At 37.7% G+C, this 27,571-nt stretch overlaps 1 protein-coding gene across 2 annotated transcripts in view; it reads left to right on the forward strand.

The window, feature by feature from the left end:
- The window catches only part of QRFPR (pyroglutamylated RFamide peptide receptor), a 52,598-nt gene extending 28,211 nt beyond the window's left edge, over positions 1-24,387 (forward strand). For both annotated transcript variants that reach the window (XM_072788551.1, XM_072788552.1), the window contains 5 exons: positions 11,897-12,055; positions 15,008-15,069; positions 19,007-19,242; positions 20,432-20,529; positions 21,293-24,387. In XM_072788551.1, coding sequence (XP_072644652.1) covers positions 11,897-12,055; positions 15,008-15,069; positions 19,007-19,242; positions 20,432-20,529; positions 21,293-21,633 — 896 coding nt within the window. In that variant the 3' untranslated portion in view covers positions 21,634-24,387. The remainder of the gene's footprint in view (positions 1-11,896; positions 12,056-15,007; positions 15,070-19,006; positions 19,243-20,431; positions 20,530-21,292) is intronic.
- The last annotated feature ends 3,184 nt before the right edge of the window (positions 24,388-27,571 follow it).

A 27,571-nucleotide genomic window follows, 5' to 3' on the forward strand; every position in this document is an offset into this window, starting at 1 on the left:
ATGATGAAGTCCCAATAGTTCATTCTTGCTTTTGTTTCCCTTGCCTCAGGAGACATATCTAAAAAGAAGTTGCTATGGCTGATGTCAAAAAGGTTACTGTGTTCGCCTCTAGGATTTTTATGGTTTTCTGTCTCACACTTAGGTCTTTCATCCATTTGAATTTATTTTTGGGTATGGTGTAAGAAAGTGCTCCAGTTTCATTCTTCTGCATGTGGCTGTCCAATTTTCCCAGCACCATTTGTTGAAGAGACTGTCTTTTTTTAATTGGATATTCTTTCCTGCTTTGTCAAGGATTAGTTGACTATAGATTTGAGGGTCTAATTCTGGGTCTCTATTCTGTTCCATGGATATATGTCTTTTTTATTTTATTTTATTTTATTTTATTTTATTTATTTATTTATTTATTTATTTATTTATTTATTTATTTATTTTAAATTTTATTTATTATTTTATTTTTTATTTATTTTGTGTGTGCCAGGACCATACTGTCTTGATGATTACAGCTTTGTAATACAGCTTAAAGCCCAGAACTGTGATGCCACCAGCTTTAGTTTTCTTTACCAATATTCCTTTGGCTATTCAGGGTCTTTTCTGGTTCTATACAAATTTTAGGATTGTTTGTTCCAGCTTTGTGAGAAATTTTGATGCTATTTTGATAGAGATTGCTTTGAATGTATAGATTACAGTGGGTGGCATATACTTTTAACAGTATTTGTTCTTCTAATCCACAAACATGGAATGTTTTCCATTTCTTTGTGTCTTCTTCAATTTCTTTGATAATTCTTCTATGATTTTCAGAGTACAGATCCTTTACCTCTTTGGCTAGGTTTATTCCTAGATATTTTACGGTTTTTGGTACAGTTATAAATGGGATCAATTCCTTGATTTCTCTTTCTTCTGCCTCATTTTTAGTGTACAAAAATGCAAATGGCTTCTGTGCATTGATTTTATAACCTACCACTTTGCTGAATTGCTATATGAGTCTTAGCAATTTTAGAGTCTTGGGTTTTCTACATAGAGTATCATGTCATCTATGAAGAGTGAGAGTTTGACTTCTTTGCTGATTGGGATGCCTTTTATTTCTTTTTGTTGTCTGATTGCTGAAGCTAGGACTATGGCAGTACTATGTTGAACAACAGTGATGAGAGTGGACACTCTTGTCATGTTCCTGACTTTAGGGAAAAGCTCTCAGTTTTTCCCTGTTGAGGATGATATTCACTGTGGTCTTTCATATATGGCTTTTATGATATTCAGGTATGTTCCCTTGATCCCTACACTTCAGTGAGTTTTTATCAAGAAAGAATGCTATACTTTGTCAAATGCTTTCTTTTTTTTTTTTTTTTTTTTTTTTTTTTGCTTCTAGTGAGAGGATCATATGGTTTCTGTCCTTTCTTTTATTAATGTGGTGTATCACACTGATTGATTTGGGAATACTGAACCACCCTTGCAGCCCACGAATAAATCCTACTTGGTCATGGTGAATAATATTTTATATGTACTGTTGTTTTATATGTACTGTATCATGTTTTATATGTACTGTATCAAGATAAGATCAATGTTTTGTATGTACTGCATCAAGATAGAATAGATCCAAGATACAAGATAGAATTTTTGTATCCATGTTCATCAGGGATATTGGTCTATAATTCTCCTTTTTGGTCTGGTTTTAGGATCAAGGTAATGCCAGCCTTATAGAATGAGTTTGGAAGTTTTCCCACCATTTCTATTTTTTGAAATAGCTTCAGAAGAATATACATTCATTCTTCTCTAAATATTTGATAGAATTCCACTGGGAGGCTATCTGGCCCTGAACTCTTGTTTGCTGGGAGATTTTTTTATTACTACTTCAATTTCTTTGCCAGTTATAGTCTGTGCAGGTTTTCTATTTCTTCCTGTTTCAGTTTTGGTAGTTCATCTGTTTCTAGGAATGCATCCTTTTCTTCCATATTGCCTAATTTGTTGGCATATAATTGCTCATTATATTATCTTATAATTGTTTTTATTTCTTCAGTGTTGGCTGTGATCTCTTCTCTTTCTTTAATGATTTTATTAATTTCAATCCTTTCTCATTTCTTTTTGATAAGTCTGGCTAGGGGGTTATCGATTGTATTAATTCTTTCAAAGAACCAGCTCCTAGTTTCATTGAGCTGTTCTGCTGTTTTGTTTTTTTAGTATTATTTCTATATCATTGATTTCTACTCTAATCTTTATATTTCTCTCCTCCTGATGTATTCAGGCTTTATTTGCTGTTCTTTTGACAGTTGCTTTAGGTATAAAGTTAGTTTATGTATTTGAGACTTTTCTTGTTTCTTGAGAAAGGCCTATATCACTGTATACTTCCCTCTTAGGACTACCTCTACCTCATCTCAAAGGTTCTGAACTGTCATGTTTTCATTTTCATTTGTTTCAATGTATTTTTTAAAATTTTCCTTTAGGGGATCCCTGGGTGGCTCAGCAGTTTAGAACCTGCCTTTGGCCCAAGGCATGATCCTGGAGTCCCGGGGTCAAGTCCCATATCGGGCTTCCTGCATGGAGCCTGCTTCTCCCTCTGCCTGTGTCTCTGCCTCTCTCTCTCTCTCTCTCTCCCTCTCTCTCTCTCTGTGTCTTGTGAATAAATGAGTAAAATCTTAAAAAAATTTTTTTTCCTTTAATTTCCTGGTTGTCCCCTTCATTTGTTAGTAGGATGCATTTTTTTTAAAGATTTTATTTATTTATTCATGAGAGAGAGAGAGAGAGAGAGGAACAGACACAGGCAGAGGGAGAAGCAGGCTCCATGCAGGGAGCCTGATGTGGGACTCAGTCCCGGGTCTTCAGGATCACACCCTGGGCTGAAGGAGGCCCTAAACCGCTGAGCCACCCGGGCTGCCCGCATTTTAATCTCCATGTATTTGTGTTCCTTCTAAATTTTCTCTTGTGATTGAGTTCAAGTTTTAAAGCATTGTGGTTTGAAAATATGCGTGGCATAATTGTAATCTTTTTGTACCAGTTGAGACCTGATATGTGACCCAATATGTGATCTATTCTGGAGAATGTTCCATGTACACTTGAGTAGAATGTGTATTCTGTTGCTTTAGAATGAAGTGCTCTGAATATATCTGTGAAGTCCATTTAGTCCAGTGTGTTATGCAAAATCCTTCTTTCCTTGTTCATCTCCTGCTTAGAGAATCTGTCTATTGCTATGAGTGGGGTGTTGAAGTCCCCTAGTATTATTGTATTATCATCAGTATGTTTCTTTAATTTTGTTATTAATTGATTTATATAACTGACTGCTCCCAAGTTAGAGACATAAATGCTTACAATTGTTAGATCTTCTTTTTGGATAGACCCTTCTATCATGATGTAGTGTCCTTTCTCATCTCTTATTAGAGTCTTTGGTTTAAAATCTAGTTTGTCTGATGTAAAGATCACTACCCTAGCTTTCTTTTGATGTCCATTAGCATGATAAATGGTACTTCACCCCCTTGCTTTCAATCTGGAGGTGTCTTTGGGTCTAAAATGAGTCTCTTGTAGACAGCATATTGATTTTTTTAATCCATTCTGATACCCTATGTCTTTTAATTGGAGCATTTAGTTCATTTATATTCAGAGTAATCATCGAAAGATATGGATTTAGTGTTACTGTTTCTGTAGATTTTCTCTATTCCTTTCTGGTCTTTGTTGCTTTTGGGATCTGTCTTCACTAAAAAGATCCTGTTTAATATTCTTGCAGAGCTAGATTAGTGTTCATGAATTCCTTTAGTTTTTGTTTGTTCTAGAAACTCCTGGTCTCCTCTTCTATTCTGAATGAGAGCCTTGCTGGATAAAGTATTCTTGGATGCATATTTTTCACATTTAACACAGTAAATATATCATGCCAGTCCTTTCTGGCCTGCCAGATCTCTGTGGACAGGTCTGCTGCCAGCCATATGTTTCTAACCTTGTAGTTCTCAGCTACAATGTATTCAAATAAACCTTTTACCACTCTTTCTCTCTCTTGATCTTCTGTGACCCCTATTATTCAAATATTATTTTATCATATAATATCAGTGATTTCTTTAAATCTTCCTTGGTGATCCAGTAGTTTTTTTTTTCTTTTTCTTGGCTTCTTTACTTTCCATCATTTTGTCTTCTATATCACTGACTCTCTCTTCTGCCTTGTTTATCCCGCTTTTAGAGTCTCTATTTTTTTTTTAATTTTTATTTATTTACTTATGATAGTCACAGAGAGAGAGAGAGGCAGAGACACAGGCAGAGGGAGAAGCAGGCTCCATGCACCGGGAGCCTGATATGGGATTCGATCCTGGGTCTCCAGGATCGCGCCCTGGGCCAAAGGCAGACGCCAAACCGCTGCACCACCCAGGGATCCCTAGAGTCTCTATTTTTGACTGCATCTCAGTAATAGCATTTTAAATTTAGGCCTGATTAGATTGTAGTTAATTTTATTTCTATGGTAAGGGATTCCCTACTGTCTTCTATTTTTTTCAAGCCTGACTAGTATCTTTATAATCCATGTTTTGAATTCTAATCTGACATCTTATGTCCATATTGATGAAATCCTTGGCAGTGAGGAATGTCTCCTCTTCTTTCTTTTGAGGTGTGTTTTCCCATCTTGTAATTATGTCCAGAAAAGAATAAAAGAGAGAGAAAAGACAAAAATAACAACAACACCAGAAAAATAACAAAACAAACCAGAAGAAAACAGAAACAAAACTAGATAAAATCAAACAAGAAGTAAAACAGAACAAAACCATAAACTAGATCCTGGTGTATTTTGGGTCTGTTTGTTAAATGAAACTAGATCCCAAGATAGGAAAGAAAGAAAAACTTATATATATATATATATATATATATATATATATATATATATATATATATAAAATAAATAAAATACAATGAAAGGAAACATACATATATATATTTGTATATGTACATATATAAATAAAAATTAGAAAATAATTTTTTTAAAAAGATTTTATTTATTTATTCATGAGAGACACACACACACAGAGGCAGAAACACGGGCAAAGGGAGAAGCAGGCTCCATGCAGGGAACCCGATGTGGGACTCAATCCCAGTCTCCAGGATCACACCCTGGACTCAAGGAGGCGCTAAACCGCTGAGCCACCCGGGCTGCCCTAGAAAAGAATTTTTTAAAAGAATGGAAAAAATAAGAAAAGAGCTGGAAAAAATAAAATTGAAAGGCTAAAATATAATAAAAGAACCACTATTTTCCCCCAGAGCTGAAATTTTGCAGTTTCTAGGATCAGTAAACTTGGTGCTAACTGGCTGTTCCTGCTGGTCCTCTGGAGGGGAGTTCTCTTGTGCTGTTGTATTGGTTCTCAGGTGTCCTTGCCCTGGTGGAACTGCACTCCCCTTGCTAGGGGACTGGGCTCAGTGTGAGTGGCCCCAGATTGCACTATGTGGTACCTGGGCACTATGTTTTGCTCCTGAAGACTTTCAGCACGGACAGGCAGAATGAATATAACAGCACCCCTGTCTTTATCCTCCTACTCTTCAGCGCACCCCCAAGGAAATGCAGTCCTCATTCTTGTCTCCCTTGTTTCCAACCAAACTCTGTATTCACCCAGCCTTTGACCAAGCACTGTTATCTCAGGCACGTGACCCCGTTGGAGTCTCCGAACTTTCGGGACCTGTGCTTCATGGAACAATGCCTGTCCATTCCTCCCAGGGCAGGGGCGGGGTGGGGTCTCCCTGGATTTCTGCCTTTTGCTGGTATCCTGATCAGAGAGTGGTCCCATGACAGTGCAGCAATTTGCAGTTTATGGCAACACTGTGCAGAAAGCCAGAACCTAGACTCAACTATTTTCAGTTGGCTTCCTGATCTGATGCCTGGGAACTCTGCCACACTGAGGCACTCCCATTCTTCTTGTGACCCTGGGGATCCTGAGAATATTGTAGCACCTGGGACTCCACCCTCTTTTGCCACTTGAGCACCTTTAAACCAGGATGTATCCCACTGTAGCAGACTTCTAAAAGTTCTAGTTTTGCACTCTGCTGCTTATAGTACTTTGCAGCGGCCTCCTTAAGCAAGTTCCCTAACCTCCTCCATATCTTCCTATATATTGTCCCAGATTCACATCTCTGAACCTCTTACCTTCTAAAAAGTGGCCACTTTTCTATTTGTAAGATTGTAGCAATTCTTTTCTCTGAGTTCCCATTGATTTCCCAGGTGTTCAGAATGATTTGATAACTATCTAGTTGAATTCCAGGGACCAGGTGAAATTAGGGTCCCCTACTCCTCTGTCATCTTATCTCTCACACATCTCTTTTAAAATATTTAGCAACTATTTTCTTTGGGTTGTGTGGCTCAAATAGACACAATGTTATAGTGTATTTTGAATAAGACCTCTTTAGGGTTTATAACTTCTCTAGAATTATGGGTGGCTTCTATCCTGGAACTTCAACAATGAAACTAGATGCAGTTGGAAGTGCTTCAGTTGAAGCAGGGTCAGAGCATAAAACCTCTTCTCCCTTCTTGCCTTGAGCCTGCCTCTTCCTCCTTCTTGGAAGCTTCTAGAGTACCCCTAGAAACACAGAGCTATAAGGAACACTGATGGAAAGGCCTTAACCTGGCTCTTCTCTGGAGGGCCTTCCATAGTTTACTCTTCTGTGGTTCTCAGCCACAGCTTGTATAAGAATTCTGATTTTGACTATATTTAATTTGTTCCCCACTCTCCTACTATAAGGTGTGGTTGAAGGAGATGAGGAAGGATTCAGAATTTGGTAAATTTGCTCATTGATATCTGCTTAAGAAACATGTTGAATAAAACTAGAAACTTACAGGCTGTATTTGGGCCAGTGGGCATCGATTGTTTGAATATGGCTTGTTTTGTTTTTGGCACAGGAAATTAAGGACTTATAATGCTAGATTATTTTATAATATTTTAAAGCATTGTTTCAAATAATGGTTATATAAAGTAGTCTTTTTTAAATAATAGAAACTGCAAATGTCTATTTACATTTTTTTTTTACCAACCTGGGAACAAATTCTTCAGAGAATGGCTATCATTAGATACTTTTATGCAATTATAGTTCATGATGCCGTTTCCTATATTAAAAGAATCTTTTCATTTTTCTACATGTGAATATTCTGTTCTCTTTACTCTGTCTTTCCCATTGGGTCAGTTTTAAAATCACCATTACACTAGGGTGAAAACAACTGCAAGTCAAATTGTTCCCAATTTCTAAGCATCATTTTTAGAAATAATGAGGTCTTGTTTCTATTTGAGTCACAAGACCCACACTATGTACGTAGGAAGTGAGGGCAGAATTGAGTAGATACAGTGAACACCATTCATGTCCAGAACAGAACTCATGTTCTAGAAAATAAGGTTGTATAAATAAGGTAAGATTGGAAGTAGAAGGCAATAAATAGTAAAACCAAAGCATTTGTTCCTCATCGAGTAGTCAAAGGAAACTTGCAGCGTCTAATGCAAGAGCCATACATAGTAGAGATGGAAGCAGCAATGGAGGTAAATTGTAATAGTAGGATTTGGACTGTGTTATCTTAGAATTAGCAATATACACAGAAGGAACACTATCCAGAGATTTCTACATTTTAGGAAATCCATCTTCTAGAGGAAAGATAATAAAAATAGAGTATATCAAAGAAGTTTACTTTGTCATAAGCAACTATTGATAGCTAAGTGGCTTAAGAGATAGGAAGGTACCAGAAGGATGTGGGAGGCTCATAGAATCAGTGTAAAGCTGGAGGAATGGGTCCGTTACTGAGGAACCAAGGTTCCTCAGAAGTCAGCAGCAGTAACTAAGCTGTGGTCTGTTAACACTCAAGATCCAGTGAACATAGCACTGTAGCACCTCAATCCCCCCTTCCACTTTTGTTGCATTCTTTCAACAGATTCAAAGAATTGAGGTAAATTTGGAACATTGGAAGCTGATAGATTCTTTGTGAGAATTCTTTGTCTTCCCTAGGAGGGCTGCTTACCTTATCTGCCCACATAGGAGAGAGTTTATGTACCAGAGGAGATTGTGTTGCTGCTAGAAAATACAGGTGGACCCTGGATAATCGAATTATGAGAAACAGCCATTCCAAGCAGACTTTAAGAAACGCAAGCTGATATTAAGATCAGATAATCCCATAAGGGAAAAAGGGAAGGACATTCCAAGAAAACAGTGGTCTATATAGGGAATTCTAGGATTACCTCAGTTTAAAATTGCCCTTTATAGGAAGAAGTGTCACAAATGACACATTCTTGCAAAGTAGCTCAGACCTGGGAATTTACATTGGGAAGACTAAAATGTAGAAGAGCTGACTAAAGAGTCATCAGAGAGATTACCAGTGCAAGGAGTTGGAAAAGGAAGGGAGGGTTGGAAATTTAATGAAGGGCAGAGGAAAAAAAATACAAACTCTTCAATACCTATGTTGCTTTAGTCTTCTAGACCTTGGAAAATGATGTCCTGGGTGGCTCAGTCCGTTAAGCATCTGACTCTTGGTTTCAGCTCAGGTCATGATCTCAGGGTCCTGGGATCAAGCCTGTGTGGGACTCCTGCCTCAGTACAAACTCTGCCTGAGATTCTCTTTCTCTGTCTTCTTCTGCCCCTCCCCCTATTTGCATTCTAAATAAATAAATAAATAAAATCTTTAAAAAAAAACCCCGAAGATAATTTCTTAGAGTATTGGTTGAAGAAATGTCAGAAGTAATAAGTTGGGCAAATGCTGTCTGGATGCATTAGAAGGGTAAGATAATGGATTATAGAGTCACTACAACTTGGTGCAAAGTTCTCAAGTGGATTTTTAAACAAGATTATTAGACATTTATGAGACAAGAAAACTCCCAGATAGCATAGGTGTGTTAAGATAAGTGAAGGTGACACAGTGAAAAGAACTGGAGTCAGATGACGTAGGCACAAACACTCATCTGTCAATAAACAGCTCTGTGGACATGAGCAAATCACTTGAGTTTTTTGAGCCGCATTATTTCTTTCTGGGAAATGTTATAAAACTAGATGTCCTCTAGTGGGTAGTTTAGAATCCATCCACAAAGAATCTGTTAGCTCTGCATGTACCAAATTTACCTCGATTCTTTTAACTAGGTTTTTGGATGATAAAGAGCTTCCATTTATTAAAGAACACATCCTGTGCTGGGTATTATGTGATTTTATAAAGCACACACATCAGTCCTATGACAAATGGGTGTTATTAATCCCTTTTAACAAATAATGAAATTGAGGCTCAGAGTGCTAACTAATAGATAAGGTGAATCAGGATCAGAGTTTGTTTTGATAGCAGGGAATCAGTTGACCAATTTCCCATTGCTATTATGTTAGACAAGATGAATATATTCAGGATGGATAACACTACCATGAGGCAACACTACAGTGGACATTACCATAATAATTCTTACTTGTTTGGATACTTACACCTAAATTGTGTTGATAATGAGTCCATGTTTTTTTCTTTTTAAAAAGATTTTATTTATTTATTCATGAGAGACCACACAGAGAGAGAGAGAGAGAGAGAGAGAGAGAGGCAGAGATACGGGCAGAGGGAGAAGCAGGCTCCCTGTGGGGAGCCCCATGTGGGACCAGATCCCAGGATCTCAGGATCACGCCCTGTACGGAAGGCAGGTGCTAAACTGCTGAGCCACCCAGGGATCCCAAAGTCTATGTTTTTTTCATGGAAAGGTTCTTCTGGTGTTTTTTTTTAACCTCAGCCTATCTAACTATTTTTTAAAAATAAACAACTTGGTTGAAAGAATAGAAGAAACTCATCAGATTTTTAAAAAATGACAAAGGAGAAATATTCAGATGAATAATTTATTCACATATACCTCTATTCAAATATCACATCTGAAACAGGTTTTAAGGTAATGATCAGTATTCAAACAGTGAAATACATTAGTATTGAAAATAAATTTGTTCATTTAGCATATAAACTATCTTGCTAGACAAAGAAACTTTGAACAGGGTTAGGATTTGGGAAACTGGAACAGAGGCTGAGAATGAGGGTGATTGGCTCTTGGATTAAAACTTGGAACTTCCAAAAAGGACTGGAAAGGTCGTATCTACAGTGATATCTGAATACATTTCTTTCTCAGTCACAAAAATCTTAGATTAACAATAATTTTCTATAAGAAAACAATAATTTTCTGTTAAACAGTTTACTTCAGATTGATTTCAAGTATAAAAGAAACCAACCATTGAAAATTCTAGCACCAAAGGCTGATGTAAATTTTAGTTACAGTCATAGAAAAAGGTGTTCAGACCCAAAGAGGCAATATACTCCTGCAGTTTCTGCTTTAGCCAGACCTCATCTTGAGGACAGTGGGTTTCCTTCCTTTAGGACCATATAGTTACTAACCAGAGAAAGTCATGGAAGATGTGCAAGAAATTGAAAGGTCTGATTAGTGCGTCAAATGGGAAACAGCTGGGCCAACCAGAAAAGACTTAAGAGTGACATGAAAAGCTTATTTCAAATATATGAAGAGCTGATGTCTGGAAAAGATGGTTGGTTAGTTCTAAAACTAAGAAATAGAAAATGAAACTGGAAGAAGTGGGTGGAATTATTAAAAAAAACAGTTTCTCCAGTGAGAGTCTTCCTAAAGTTGAATGGAGGCACTTCTAGAGGTTTAAAAGCCTCCTGGGTTACTCATTATCTTCAATTCAGTGAATGTTGGTTGAGAGCCCTCTTGTGCCATGCCAAATGCTTGAAATGTATCAGTGAGGAAAACAGACAAGAATCCTTGCTGTTGGAGTGTTTACGTTTTGGAAGGCATGGGGTAACTTTTAATAAATAATGAAACCAATCAGTAAATTATGTAATCTGTTGGAAGGTGAAAGGGTTTTGGAAAAAGAGTAGAATAAGAGACAAGGGATGAGAGGAGGTGGAAGGAGAATAGGACTGAGGTCACAGATACGCTGTCAGAGCAGGTCAGCCTCATTGAGAAGGAGGCATCTGAGCAAATACTTTGATGAATGGTGTGAGAGAGTTCTCTGGGGGAAGATCATTCTAGGCAGAAAAGAAGAGCCAAATATTGGTCTGAGATGGGAGTACGCTGGCAAGGAAGCCTTCTCTGCAGGTGCTCAAGCAGAGCTTGGCAGAGCGTCTGTGAGAGAAGCTGAAAAGACAGCTTCTGGTTTTGGGGAGAGCTTGCACTCACTCCATGACTTCTGAGGTCTCTTCCAACTTTTCATATTCTCTGATCTTCTGATTTTCTGATAATTCAGAGTAATTAATTTGATAGTGATGAGGCAGATAGGTTCAAGAGCAGAGATACCAGACTAGGGTTGCAAATAAATGATGAAGGGGCAAGACAGATAGTGTGAACATTTCAAAATACTGGCAATGTGTTCACATATTTTAAGAAGATTCTGTAAATCACACAAAGCATGTTTGCAGACCAAATCTTGCCCAGGGGCCATCAGTTTAAGACCTTTGCATTAGAGAAAGCTAAATCAGTTAAAGGGTGTAATGATGTAATCCACATGTAAGGTCATGGGCAGAAAGTCAAAGGAGAACAAAAAATAAAAAAAGAAATATGAATCTGATGAGAATTCTTCTTTTGTTATAATTTGGCAGAGAACCAAAAAGGAAGAAATAATCCACGATTACTGTGTAGTTGACACTCCAGGAGACCAATTCACACTGACTTTGCTCTTTCTTGAACAAGACTCATGTTGATTTTTTTTTCTGCCTATTATCAATGATCAGATACTTACTTGCCTTTTCATTGTCCTCTTACATGTAATCACCTATAATTTAGGAACTTCGAGAAAATATCAGCCAGTTCAACCTTTCTCGGTTATTTTGAGTCTATAATGCGATTATGTAGTCCTAAAAATTTTTAACAGAGGCTCAGAATTAATGGCAACAATTACAAAAACACAGAGAAAACTTCTATTCATGATTTTACCTTGTCCTGTTTCCTTGCTGCAGGTGCCTTCATTTGCAAGATGCTGCCATTTGTCCAGTCTACTGCTGTCGTGACAGAAATTCTCACCATGACCTGCATTGCTGCAGAAAGGCACCAGGGACTTGTGCATCCTTTTAAAATGAAGGGACAGTACACCAACAGGAGAGCTTTCACCATGTTAGGTGAGGAGGCACCAGTGGCAGTACTGCCAGTCTTTATTACAGAACACAGAGAATTTCTTCAAGATGAATCATATTGAGGAACCAGACTAGTAGCTTCTTGTTGAGCTTGTAGGCATGCGGTACAACTGGGATTTTAGACCTCTCCCCATTTACCTTGACCCCCACTCCTTTTCACCTTTAGGCCTATTCCCACACTTAAAATCTCTCATTTCAGCCTTACTTTTTCAGTTTAAGTCTTAACTTTTTAACACTACTTTCAGCTAATTTAAGATAACCTTTTAGTGGCATTACCACATTAACATTTATTAGATTAGGAAACTGTCATCCTGAGGTAAAAGGCATCTGAGCTAAAATGCCCTTCTTAGAGCAGATAGCTTTTGATAGGAGAAGGAAAGGTGCTTTTTAGAAAGGTAGACAACAAGGGTGCTGCTCAGAGGTGGCCCCAATGGTCACAACAGCAGAAAGCCACCAGGGTCATGAGAACCCTGGGTGCTGAGTGCTGGAGGCACCTGGTGAAGACAAATTCCATCCACTTTGTAATTTTGTTCCAGGCATTTCTGAATCCTTGGCTTGCTGTCACTGGTCTTGAGTCAGCAAGTCATGATGAGCAGGTACTTCTTGACAGGTGGTGACCTCGAAACAACATCCTAAAGCCTAGCACAGTAAGATGGAAACATTCCATTTGATAGTTATAATCAAGCCATTTAAAATCTTAATGCACTTCCCAGTGGTTTGAATGTCTGATAGCTAACCAATGAAAGGTTAAGAGAGTGACAAATGCAATAACCAAAAAGAGCAATTTTTACTAATATCTTGAGAGGAATGAGTAAATATTTGTTTCTGCTGTTGGAATTTAGCCAGTGTGGGAAAGAATTCCTGAAGGCTTTGAAATGCCAAATAGTGAGAAAACAGGGAAAATATTCCTTAGTTTTAGTTAGTTTCAAATGTTTGGCACATCCTACCTACAAAGAATTCAAAGGCCTCATCTCCCTTTTAATAATTGACATCTTTCGGCTTCACAATATCTGAAAAGCATGTGTGGATGTGGAAAGCAGGTGAGAAAAGGCATACATGGAGGAGAGAAGTTATTAAAAAAGGAAAGAGAGGGAGAGTTCCAATATCTGAAGGCAAAGTCAGTAACAGGCAGTCATGGAACTTTCGACTCAAAAAAGTCATGAGAGACAGAAAAGATTTTAAACCAAGAAGGCTCGTCTCCCTGTAGGGCTTTTGTGCAGTGTTGCCTGATGTCTCTCTAGCTCTGTTACACTAGGAACCAGTCTTGTCTTCACGCCCAGTACCTCCTAGCTGAAACTGCCTTGCCCCCATCAGCAGCGACCTGCTAGACTCACTTACCGATGGGTTCACAGATTATACCAGTAATATGAATCTAACCCTGGCCCTTCTCTCCCTGAATGGGCAGTAGAGCCAGAAGGATTGGCGATGAGCTAAGCAAATTAGACTCATTTCTACTAAAGACCGGAAAAGTAATTGGACAGAAGATAGCATAATGAGATACTGATTGGACCAAAACGGAATAGATGTGTGTGATGATGTAAAGAGAGATTGATTTATGAGTCTTAGAACTATCTTAAATCTTTGAATAATAATGACTTTAAAAAACATTTTATTTATTTATCCATGAGAGACACAGAGAGAGAAGCAGAGACACAGGCAGAGGGAAGAACAGGCTCCCCATGGGAAGCCTAATGTGGGACTCGATCCCAGGACTCTGGGATCATGACCTGAGCCAAAGGCAGATGCTCAACCACTGAGCCACCCAGGCGCCCCTAATAATGATTTTTTATAGGCAGTGTCAGTTCATGTGTTTCCTTATGAGAAACACCAGTTACAGTTTAAGTGAGTCTCAGTTTCTTGAAACCCAAGGCAATACACTGTTTTCTCACTGGTGTTACCCAATACAGAAAAAAACAAGAAGAATTTGAGCTAAGAAATTGCTCTCAGAATTGATGTTGGGTCTCTTGGTTCTAGCTTCATCCTAAACTATTCAGATTCTCTTTTGTGTGTGGCTGAGGGCACATCATTAAAGCAATTCCCCCAACAAAACGTGGAGGCCAAGGAATTTGGAAAGAGCACTCTGGTTTCTGATGTTTTAAGTGTTTTTGTAAATAAGGAAATAATACTCATGTTGTGATGCTTAAGACAAATTTTACTCAATTTTAAGAAGAGATGGTAGATGGTGATCTATATCATGTCTGACAACCAAACAGCAGGTGCTTGATCGACACCTACTAAGGGCCAGTAATTTTCCTTGGACTCGTATTTGGGGAAACAAACAAACCAAATTGCATTGTCTTTGCCCTCAATGATCTTAGAGGAAGTTGAGAAGAAACAACCAAGAGCAACAGGATGTCACTCTAGACGGCACATGGAGACAACGGCCAATTAGCAGTCAGTTCTATCTGGAAATGATGGTGGACTTCAAAGATTTCCTAAAGAAAGTGACTTTTGAGTCAAGTCCTGGAATATAAGTTCACAGATAGATGTTGGGAAAAGGGTACTAATCCAGAGTGACACTGTAGGGCACAGAGCAGCACAATGCATTCTGTAAGTTCTTCAGTAGAGGACCCTGGTTTGAAGAACATGGACAGAAATGTAAGAGGAGAGAGAAGCAAGTAAGAGAACCTCAGGGACTGTGTTAAGGGTTTGAGTTTTATCTTATAGGCACTGAAATACTAGTCAGGATTTTTTTTTTAATGTTTAAGGAGTTTTAATTAAGCATTTTAAAATGGTTCAGGAAGACTATTCCAGCAGCAGTTTTGAGGATAGTGAAAGAGTGGCTGTGAGAACATGGAGGCCACCGCACTGTTCCAGGGCAGAGATGATCACATATAAGGAGTCTTTATGCTTAGACCATCTGCTTTATGGCATAAGCATGCATGTGTTTTGCTTTGCTGACTGAACCATATTCTCATGATTTTAATGTCTTGGCAGGTGTGGTCTGGCTGGTGGCGGTCATCGTCGGATCGCCCATGTGGCACGTGCAACGCCTTGAGGTAGATTCAGGGCTGGGGTTGATTATTGAGAGTCATATTATTGAGATGTTTCCCAGCCCTCTCAATGATAATCCACTTTCTTCCTGCAAATCTGTATGACCCCAGCTACTGGAAAAGTTTCACTGGAAACTTTTCAAGTGCAATGATTTGTTTTGAGACTTTTTCCCCCCTCTGTGTATCTAGCTCTCCCTTGATCTTATATTGTTAAGACTTTCAGGCTTACAAGAAAATTCACCAGGATCACTTTGTACATTTTCCTGCCAGCTGAGCATGCCTGTCCTAGTGACCCCCAGAATCTTACTACATTTTAAGAATTCAATGGTTGCTCTAGATTTTTTTTAAAATTTTGAAATCACATTAAGAATTTGTCATTAATTATTATTAATTATTATTAGTAATTATCTGCTTATGAATTGATTCTATTTCATAAGTTCTTTCTTATCTGCCTCCCATATATTAACACATTGAAATTTGAATTGGAACGTGACACAGGATCATTTCATCTGAACTCTCTCCTTCCCTCCCACCTTTATCAGATGGGCCCAGCATTGCATGTGGATTCACAGTAGAGGGAGCACCGTGCTGTTTTTAGCGACCCAGTCTCTCGGATAGGGCATGCATACTTCAGTATTTCCTGCCTAAGTGATCTAGCCCAGACAGTAGCCTTCAAAGGCAGTAGAGAGTTGTTCACACCCCACTAAGATAATTTTTTGAACTGTCTATCCTCTTTATACCTTTTTATTTATTTTTATTTTTTTTCTTTATACCTTTTTAAATTGATAAATGTGAAATTTTACTGGATATGCGATGTCCACTGGCAAGGATAGTAAATGAGCCCTCAGGCAAGGGCACATTTAAAATACGACTTGATTTTTTTATGTAACCCGTATACTGAATGATCTGGACTTGGGTGAGAGCAGGAGGTAATTTTATTCTGTCCCTTGCTACCTTTAAAAATGTGATCTGAGGACTTCCTAGTACTCTGACCCAATGTTGTGGATGCAGCCCCAAGCAGGCCCTGTTACTCTTCCAGCCATTCAGAGAGCAACATTCCTCTGGTGACTTGCAGCCACAACAGTGTTAGTTCTGTTATTAAAATGCCCAGTGTCATAATCACATAAATCTACACTCTCAATTGATGCAAAATGTCTCCCTCTCCTCAGCTTGTGCTGTTTTAGGAAAGGGGGCATGATCCCCTTCCTCTCTGCTTCCTTATTGTGCATTTCTCTTTTTCCATTCAATTGACTGCCTCTGGCTCCTTGTGCACTGGTGAGAAGGGTGGGGAGAGGAAGGGGCTGGTGTCCTTGGGTATTGTGCTCTCTGCAGGTGACTGTTGCCCATGATCAATTCTTTACTTGTGGGGTTTTCCAAAGATAACAACACTGAGGCTTCTGACTGTTATTCCTTTCTCCAGCAGGCTGCTCATCAAGACCTTTGAGCTTCCACACATAGTTGTATGTGGTCTGTTCTTTTCTCCAAAGCTGTCCTTATCCCATTAGGAATCCTGTACCAATGGAGTCCTCTCATAAGTGACCCAACCCAGTACTCATTTGTGGGGTCCCTTCCTGGCTCATAGACACAACGGGATTTGTCTATTTTTTAAATAAAATTATTTTATCATATGCTCTAAATATAGTTTAAATATGTAAGTTATTTACTTTGTAGAAAATGCATATGTAACTGGCAAAGCTGCTCCTCACTATCAGCCAAATCAGCCAAATCAAATTTCTGTCAGGAAGAAGTGTGATTTCATTTTTCATACCAGATAAATGTATTAATATGCATCCCCACAGCCAGCTTCTCACTTCTAAATTTCTACTAGAGAGAGTGTGTGAGCATGCACAAAGCCTGAATTTCTCACCTGGATGAAACAAAGCACCCCCGAGTTCACCATTTCCACCTAATGAAGTTCTCTTTGCTTTGCTGTCACTGGGCTCTTTCTCAGGAGAGATGTATTTGACAATGTTCGGGGGATGGAAGTAACAAAGTTGTTAACTTAAAATTGTCATCATTTCTGTCCTTTCACTGTATGAAACATGTGAATTCACAACATTCAATACCTGTCAAAGCACCTTTTTTTCTAATGCCAAGCTTTACCCTGAATAGAAATATGTTTAAGATAGGGAAAAGCACAAAGCCCTATCATGTATTTATGGTTTCTTGATCAAGGTGGCTTCATTGACATCAGTAATTCAAACCACCTCCTTTTTCATTGTCTCATTGTAAGAGACCTGACATATAGATAGGGAGAAGAGGAATTAGAAACAAGAAACTGGGAATGGAGAGCCAGCACAATGCTCAGTCTCAGACTTCTCCTAGGTAGTAGGATTTTTCGAGATTTTTAAAAATTAATTAATTAATTAATTTTAGAGAGCGTTAGAGAGCATGAGCAGGGGGAGGGGCTGAGGGAGAAGGAATCCCAAGCCGACTCCCTACTGAGCACAGAGCTTGACTCAGGGTCAGATCCCAGGACCCTGAGATCATGACCTGAGCCAAAATCAAGAGTCAGATGCTTACCCGACCGAGCCACCCAGGCATCCTGAGGTAGTAGAATTTTAGTGAACTGTATGGTTGTGAATAGAAGATCTGAAACTGGCTCCCTTAAAACCATCTGCCCATGGTGTTTTGCTTGTCCCCAGAGCAGCATGCACCTATTTGGAGACTGCTAGTATAGCTTATGCTTTAAGATGTGCCAATATGTTGCCCCCATGGTTGTTGCCCTTTGCGGCCTTTGCCAACATGGAGTCAGAATGAATTTCACTTTATATCCTGTTCCCAGCGAGTTTGGATCTTCAAATTATTATTCAATAAGTGTTTTCATCTCTTGTTGTATTTGTAAAAAACACCTAGATCAGAGCTTGAATTCTCTTACCTTTGATGAGTATACCAGAAAGCTTTTTCCCCAATTCAATTGACTAAAGATTGGTGATAAAATTTGCAGGAATGAAGGAAGAAATAAGTCTAAGACCTAGGTTTTCTTCATCTGGAAAGCTCTAACATGACTAAAATGGCAATAGTTTTGCTAAATTCTCTTTTGTTCTTATTATCTAGATAAATGACTCTTGAATATGCTTTGCTTAGTTTGTCCCTTATTAGCATTTTCTATTATTACTGATATTATTATTAATAATATTTTGAACTCATGAGTCTGTCAGAAATAGTGTTAATAAAGAGACATTGCCTTTCTGTAAAATATCTACCTCAAAGGCTTATAGCTGAGTCTGAATATTTGTAGACTGACAATAGTTTGAATCCCAATTTCTTATTCATCTCAGAATCTTTATTTTTCATCTCAGAATGTTAAAGCTATCAGTTACCGTTCTAAAATCTTTATAAGCAATGTGATTGTTCCAATCTGAAATAGCAGTAACAGAATATAGGCGTTCAGTACCCATCAATTCAAAGACATCTGATGCCTTGTCAAAATTTGACTCTTCAACAATTGAGGAAGCAAAATAATGTAACATTAAAGTAGGTGACATGCAAGTACAAAACATTGTTTTCATACATACTTTGGTTGTTGTAGTATATTATTTATCTGGAAATAATGTTCTTTATCTGGACTGTATACATACACATTTTGGTCAAAGAGTATATAGCTCTTTCCCTGAATTGGAAAATTATGGCTCTAAGGTAAAAAGTTGAGAAAGATTTAAAAAATAAACAAGCTATTGATCTCAATTCCACTTAAAAATAGAAAAGGAAAAAAATAAAAAAATAAAAAAGGAAGTATAAAACCATTAAGAATATAAGAAATGAATGAAATGGAAAAATGACCTTCACAACAAAAGAACAATCAAAATTGTATCTCACCTGATATGTACCCACAGTAAATACATAGGATCTGAAAAATGCAGCCTTACAATACAACTTGGCTGCTTTCTGTTTTTTTGATGGTGACTCTGGCTCCTCTAACTGAATTGTTCTTATGTTAAAGATTAAGTATGACTTCTTATATGAAAAAGAACACATCTGCTGTTTGGAAGAGTGGGCCAGCCCTGCACACCAGAAGATCTATACCACCTTCATCCTCGTCATCCTCTTCCTCCTGCCTCTTATGCTGATGCTTATCCTATACAGTAAAATTGGTTATGAACTTTGGATAAAGAAAAGAGTGGGGGATTGCTCAGTGCTTCGAACTATTCATGGAAAAGAAATGTCAAAAATAACCAGGTCTGTTTAATGAAATATTCACTTCTGTTTAAAATATTTATAATTAGTCAGGCTTGAAGGAGCAGTTGCCAGGGATCTCTGAATTCCTGGGAAATTTAGCCAAACTGCCATTTGTAATTTGTGTTTAGGCATGGGCTGACTTTGAACTTTGGAGCTTTTAGGTATGGCAGGAATTTAGATAATTCTTACATTTTCATCTACATGTCAGTATGACATGACAGGAAGAACTGTGGTGCTCTTCCCACCACACCAGACACTTGGTGTGGATGAGTCTCTTTAATCCTAGGGCTCCTGATTTCTTCATGGGTACCAGGGAGCTTAATAAATATCCATCCTCACTTCCTCCTACCCAAAAGTGATGCTAAAATACATGAGATATGTATGAAAGTTCTTTGGTGACCAGAGTATTCTATTTACTTTAAATTATTATTATTGACATAATAATAATGCCTTTCTTTTCTGATCATATTCATTAATACAAATTTTAAACCTAATTTACTGATATGGCACTTCTAGTCAATATGGCTTATTTTATAATCTACATGGAATGGCTATTAAACACAAAAACCAAAACCAAAGCCTTATGTTTTGTGGGGCGGTATTTTCTCATTTCTTCAAGTGTGCAGCGACCTCTAGTGCCCAGTTTGTATGAAGCAATCCTCCCTGTCTGCAGAGTGCTGGCCTGTTGAGAACTTTGGGACTTAACTGCTTGAGCTCTCCCACTTCCTCAGAAGAGTGCTCTTCAACATAAAGTGAATAAGGGCTTAAGCACTGAGTTAAGCTGCCTAACTTTAAGTCCACACTAACCCCTACAGTTTAAATGCCTTGGATATCTGACTGGTCGTCTGACTTTGCAAGTTACTTAACCTTCTGTGCCTCAGTTTCTGCATCTGTCAAATGGCTTACTGAGAAGATGAATGATATCATCCCTGGAAAGCATCTAGCAGAGTGCTAGACATATCATGAGCATACATCATAAGGATGTTTATAATATGAAAAATATAGGGATGAGGTAATAGCAATGGGAACAGATGAGAAACAGCCCACAATTATCCTATCATAAGCTATATTAATATTTGAAAAATTATGGTTGAGAGATTTAGGCTCAAACCTTATTTAATAATTTTGATATCAATTTGACAAATTTGCCAAGAAGTTAACTAATGCAATATAATCTTTATGGGTCCAGGAAGAAGAAGCGAGCTGTCATTATGATGGTGACAGTGGTGGCTCTCTTTGCTGTGTGCTGGGCACCTTTCCATGTAGTTCACATGATGATGGAATACAGTAAGTGCTTTTCATTCTCATTTGGTAAGACTTCTAGTTCATTTCCTGTTAGATGGACAATGAATCATTGAAATTTGTTGCTATTCACTTGGGTAATCAAATAGCAAACATTTAATGGGTTTCTTTCATGTTTTCAAGGCCCACCAGATCATTACATGGTAGGTAATTATGTATGACTTTGACCAAATATTTAATAATTACAGAAGGTACAGAAACATTTTGGAGAGTCTTCTTTCATGCTATGCTTTCCTGTTCTCCCAAAGCCATTCAAACTGGGGAAATGTTCTCCATTTTGTTCTCCAAATCCTATGAATGTTCTGTTTAGATTTAGAATATTGACTTGAACCACGTGAATTTAATAACACCTATGATTTCAGCCAGATCCTCAGTGTATTACCTTTGATAATCTGGGACTTAAGATAATTCTCAGGTGATTGTGTTTCTATAACACAAGCAAACATTTGAATGGTAACTGCTGCTTCCAGTTTATATGAAGCTTGGAATCAAATTGAAATGCAGTAAGCTCCCTAAATCTGTGCTGGGTGCCAGGCTGTGCTTGTGAGCCAAGACTCTCCAAGAATGAGGACTCATCACAGAGCTTATTTTTCTTCAGACATCAGATGGCTCTTCCCAAAATTGTCTTCAGAGTTTTTCACACCTTTAACCGCTTGTTAAAGTATAAGTGTTCTGTAAAGATAGATGATAATTTTATTTCGTGCTCATTAGAACATAATGCATTCTATATTATTACTTTTTATTTCAGGCAATTTTGAAAAGGAATATGATGATGTAACAATCAAGATGATTTTTGCTATAGTGCAAATAATTGGATTTTCCAATTCCATCTGTAATCCTATTGTTTATGCATTTATGAATGAAAACTTCAAAAAAAATTTTTTATCTGCAGTTTGTTATTGCATAGTAAAAGAAACCTTATCTCCAGCACGTAGACATGGAAATTCAGGAATTACAATGATGCAGAAGAAAGCAATATTTTCCCGAAGAGAGAATCCTGTAGAGGAGACCAAAGGAGAAGCATTCAGTGATGGCAACATTGAAGTCAAATTATGTGAACAACCAGAGGGGAAAAAATATCTCAAATGACATCTTGCCCTGTTCAGTTCTGAACTTTCTGAGAATTCTGCTTTAGGCAGTGGGCACTAATTATAACACTGTTTTCATAATTAGTACCATTCATAGCTTAATCAGAAGAGAAAATTATTTGAGCAAAGGTTGAAGACTTTTTTATTCTCACAGTGATGAAAAGAAGGAAACAAACCATTTTTTCATTAAAAATATACATGAAAAAATATATATACATGAAAACACAGTTTTGAAAAATTAGTAAGCCATCCTTCTAGATTATAAAAATCAACTTAAAGAAAAAACTTGTACAGAAATACATGTTCTTGGGTAGTAGTTTTTCCCCCAATTCAGTCAATGTAATGTGACTCTTTTATTTTAAAGATTTGTTTTTTTAGAGAGAAGACTGGGGAAGGGAGATGGAGAGAATTTCAAGGAGACTCCCCGTTGAGTGAGGAGCCCAACAGTGAGCTCCATCTCAGGACTCATGAGATCATGACCTGAGGCAAAACCAAAGGTTGGATGCTTAACTGACTGGGCCACCGAGGGGCCCCTGTAAGGTGACGTTCTATGTATTGCTAAGTGAGATGAGAAAATAACTTAAAGATTAAACCTTCTCTCTTGAATGAGTTAATAGTTGAATACAGTAATGTAATTTTAAGTGCACTGTTGAAGCTTGGTGGTATAGTCTCTTGTAAATAAGGTCTGTCCTCAAAATGACAGATGAATGAGATTTAGAAGCATATGCCCCAGTTTGAGCCTCTCACAGCCCTACCATCCACCGCTGCCCTGATGACTGGCAAGCCACTGAACCACTTCTCATCTCTGTATTTTCCTTTGTGAACTGGGGTGGTCCTTCCTCTGCTTCACAGGGCTCCTGCCAGCACTTTATATTCTAAAGCATTCTCAAATTCAGAAACTTGTTCCAGGTCTCCCCTTTCTGTTCCCTTTTGTTTCCTGAGAGTGGTCCTCTACCCTGTGCAGCTTTCCTCATGTATCTGGTTTGTAGCTCATTTCTCTATTCAAAAGAAGGATATTTCTGGGATCCTCATTTATAGGTTGGCTGTAATATACATACACCAATCTAACTATCTCAAATATTTATATTTTTCAATCCCTCATTTCACGAAATAAGGGAACGAAAGACTGTTATATAAAAGGATTTTTAGATACAGTTAGCAGATGAGAGAGAGAATGCGTTCCAAGCCCATGAGATTTTACTGTGCCCAAGATTGACCCCCAAGAGAGTGAGGCCAGGATGAACAACAGAATTCCCTACCCATTTTCCTTACCTGAGTCTCCCTTAAACTTAACCCGTCTTCTTTCCAGTCTTCTCTTCTTACCCTCAAATGTCATGGAACCAGTGACTGCATCGCAGTGCCCTGTCACTTCCCCTTTAACATCTGAGATTCCCAAAGCCCATTCACAGCCTCTTGGCTAACATGTTTCTTCTGCCTCCAGTTTTCTAGCACTTACTCTTTCTGCCAGGAAGGCTAAAAAGGAAGAGAAGCTCAAGGATTCTCAGAGTATTTCACTTGGGAAGCTTCAAGGTTTGGGAACCCAGAGAACTCAGGCCATTGGGATCTTTCAAAATATAGACATTTAATTTTATAGGTGTGTCAATATAAGCATGAATCATGGTACAAAAATGAAACATTGCATGGTATTAAGAAAAAATGGCAATAGGACAAGAAAATTAACAAAGTCAAGAGAAGAAAACTGATGATTTGGTTTGTGTTGAAATGGATTTATGGGTTGTGTGTGTGCATCCTATTATGGCTAGATACCCTGGAGCAAAACAATAATTATCATTAAGCCATTAAAAATGAATCAGATTCTCTGCTTTTGATTGTCCTTATTTAATCAGAAAATATAAAAAAAAAAAAAAGAAAAAGAAAATATCCACCTGACTCTTCCTAAATTTTATGGACACATGCTCCAAATAGAGCTTGATGAAGAACAGACAAATCAACACTGTTATTGACCATTTAATTTTTAATGTTAGAGATTTTTAAATTTCTAAACATTGCTTGATCTAAAAACATTTAGATATTAAATTATAAATAGTTACTCTAAAATGTCCAGACATCCTATGAAAGATTTTTTTCCCCTTCACATTGAATTAATGCCATTTCAGAATCAAAAATAGAGCACTTATTTTTTTGTCCTTTAAACATGCAATCTTCTTACTCCATTATACAGGTTTAGAAGAGAAAACTGGTCCAATCCATTATTGAGAAACTGTTACAATTAGCCAAAGCAGCTCTGAGTCCGGTCTGGGCAATGAGTCCTGCCAAAACTATAACACAGCTTATGAGCTTAGAGAGAGTTCACCTTGGATTTGCAAAAGGAGCCCTGGTTACGGGTCTTTCTTTTACTTTCCTCGGACTTTGCACTCCCCTAAGTCTCTTAGGCCCTTTGTCCTCCACCCAGGCATCTGCTTTCTCCTCCCCACCTTTTTTCCTTTGCCTTAGGCTGTCACTCATTTTATTCCATCTGATTTCCCCTTAATTTGTGCTTGAAGTGAAAATTGAAAAGGTCCCTTTGGATCCAGGAGATAGGGTTGTGGAGGGGTAGAGAAAGCTAGTCATTAAAACCATTCATTAGCATTTGGGTAAAATGTATATGAAATCAGTGAAAAGATATGCATCACTGCTCTGACCTCTAAACCTTTTATTTCATTATGGATCATTGTGTCAAAAAGAGCTATGTCTTTTCTTCCACTGTACCAAAAAAAAAAAAAAAAAAAAAAGAAACAAAAAAAAAAAGGAGAAAGAGAAAGAAAGACAAACCCACTTCTTTTATCATAGTTTACTTTGTTATGGATCAGGACATCAGCATTATGCATACTAGTTTGACTAAACACTAATCTCTAAGTCCAAATATGTTTTAAAAAGAACCAAGTTGCAGGGTTTATACTACCTGATTCAAAGACCTATTATAAATTACAATAATCAACAGAATGTGGCATTGGCCTAAGGATAGAAATATAAACAATTGCAGAAGACTAGATATCAGAAGGAGATGCACGCATATATGGTCAACTTATTTTGACAAAGGTGGCAACATAATTCAATGGGTAAAGGAAAATCTTTGAAACAAATGGTTCTGAAACAATTGAATAGCCAAGTACCAAAAATAGGAACTTGATCCTTATACTACATACATTCACTCAAAATGCATCATAGACTTAAATATAAAAGCTTAATTAATAAAGCTTCTAGAATAAAACATAGAATAAAATCTTTGTAGCTTGGATTAGGCAAGGCAAAGATTTCATAGGGCACTGAAAGTAGGAAGCCTAGAAGAAAGAATTTAATAAAACGAACTTCGTTGATAAAAAAAAAAGACCTATACATGAATATTCATAGCAGCTTAATTCAAAATAACCAAAAATTGTTAACAGCCCAAATGTTTAGCAACCAGTGAATGAATAAAAACATTTTGGTAATTCTATCCAATTGAATATGACTCTGCAATAAAAGGAATTAACTACTGATACATGCAAAGACAAAGATAAAGAAGCCAAGAAGAAAATACTATATGCTCTATGATTCCATTTACATGAATTCTAGAAAAGACAAAACTCTAGGAATAGCAAATGGGCTAGGGGCTGGCTAAATTTAGGCAGTTAAATCCACAGAGGGCATGAGAGACATCTTTGAATGACAGAAATATTCCATATCTTGATTCTGGTCATGGTTACATGATTTTATATATTTGTATGTTTTATTTATTACCATGTTTACTGCCATGTGTGGCAGGTGGAGTTATGGTGATATGTGAAAATTAAACAAAAAATTTCCTTCTAATACTCAGCCTGACTCTCTCCATTCTGCATATGGTCTATAAAAACACAATTCCTTTCTTCATCATTCCACAAAGAGTTGTTTTGATATTCGCAGCTCATCAAAGTAGCCTCAACGTGATTTTTTGCTTTATAGCCCCCAAATCAGCCTGCAGCTGTTTAATTCCATTATATGTCAGACTAGCAGGCTCTTTAAATATAATCTTGAGAAGTTTTTGCTATGAACAGAGATTAAACAGTTCAGCTGCATTTCAAATGGAGTAGCTATAAGTGTGCAGGAGTCCATGAAATGTTGAAACAGACACACTCATGAAAAAGTGTAGACTGGCTACCCTTTTTTAGATGTTGTTCTCATTCACTTATTCAACAATATTTTTGGAGTTCCTCTATGTGTCAGACCTAGACACCCTGTTTCCATTTCAAATCAAGAAAATCCTTTCTACTCTGAACCAGATGAGGCTAAAGAGGGTTGGCTGGCAAATGAGAGAATAGGGAGAAGAAAGTCATAAAATTAGGTGACTCTATATACTTTAAAAACATGTATAGCTTTACTGACTTATATCTCAGGCCCTCTATCCTCTTGTATGCTCAAATTTTTGTCTTCTAGAAATGAGATTATGATTCATCTATGAAAGAAAAAAGACGGAAAGAAATGAGATAAAATGGCATAAAATATTTCAATTTGTATATTTAGAATCCTGAGAAGATAGGAATAACTGAAGTATTGTTCTGACTACACTGGTTTCTGGTCACCATGCCAGATTCCTTGGCTATTGCTATATTAACACAAAACTGTGTTAACTTAGGAAAACCTACCTATCAAGAAACCTTGTTATTTTTATTTTATTATTATTATTGAGAGAGAGAGAGAGTACACACATGCCTAGAGCTGTGGGGAGGGGCAGAGGGAGACAGAGAATCTCAAGCAGGCTCCATGCTCATCATGGAGCTCAGTGTGGGGCTAAATCTCCCTGAGATCATGACCTGAGTTGAAATCAAGAGTCAGATGCTTGGGGTGTCTGGGTTGGTTAAGTGTCTGCCGTTGGCTCAGGTTATGATCCCAGAGGCCTGGAATTGAGCCCTGGATCAAGCCCTCCCTCCCTGTTGAGTAGTAAGCCTGCTTCTCCCTCTCCCTCTGCCATTCCCACCAGTTGTGCTCTCTGGTTTTCTCTATCAAATAAATAAATAAAATCTTAAAAATAAAAAGTTGGATGCTTAACCAACTGAGCTACCCAGGTGTTCCGAAACCATTTTTAAAAGAAATATTTTGATGAGCTGGCAAAGGTAGTTTTTAGCAAGGAGATTTCAGTGAGAAGGAGCATCTGGGAAATCTATAATTATAGAGCTTCTTTGTAGGGAGTAGACATTTCAAGTGTCACAGGTTTTCTCTAAATTCTACCAGCTTGAATGAATTCAAAAATAATTAAAGAATTTCTTATTTAAGATAACAGACTGTATAAGCATATTTATGATACCAGAATGATAACAAAGAGTAACAAAATGTATAAACCCACAACATTGAGGAAAAACAAAGGGTAGTCACAGTGGATGAGAATTTTCCAATAAATTTCTTGAAAACAGAACTCAGGTGTTGATTATAAACATCATAATCACGAAGAAAAACAGAGGAAGTTATAGGTTAGAATACACCCAGAGAAGACCAGATTAAGAAGAGGAAACCACATCTTCAGCAGAATCCTAGAGAGACTTGCGGTCTCTGAGTGGGAGAGTGAGAGAAAAAGATGGGTAAAAAGGAGATGATTCCTTGATGATTTGTCTAGAGAAAAGGTAGCCATCCTAGTCCATCTCATTACTCACCACATACAAAATGGCCACAATAAAGGCGTTTACTTCTCTGTACTTAACAGTTCCTCCCACCACCCCTCTACACAGGTTTCCTTTGGAATTAAATTGGAGAACTACAGCAATTAGTGTGGCTATTGGCAGAAACCACAGGGTTCTGGAATGACAGAGTGCCCAAGGGTGATGAATCCACACTCAATCATCCTAATCAAAGCTGCTTGCCACCATCAGCCCATGTTTACAAAGTTCTTGATCAGTTGTCATTTCTGCCTTCTTGAAGGATTGTTATACATTTTAGAAAACCCTGAAAAATGAGGGAACAAGACTATGATAGTGATAGAAAACTAA

Source organism: Canis lupus, chromosome 20 (assembly GCF_048164855.1).
Source record: "Canis lupus baileyi chromosome 20, mCanLup2.hap1, whole genome shotgun sequence".
In the NCBI taxonomy this organism is placed as follows: domain Eukaryota; kingdom Metazoa; phylum Chordata; class Mammalia; order Carnivora; family Canidae; genus Canis; species Canis lupus.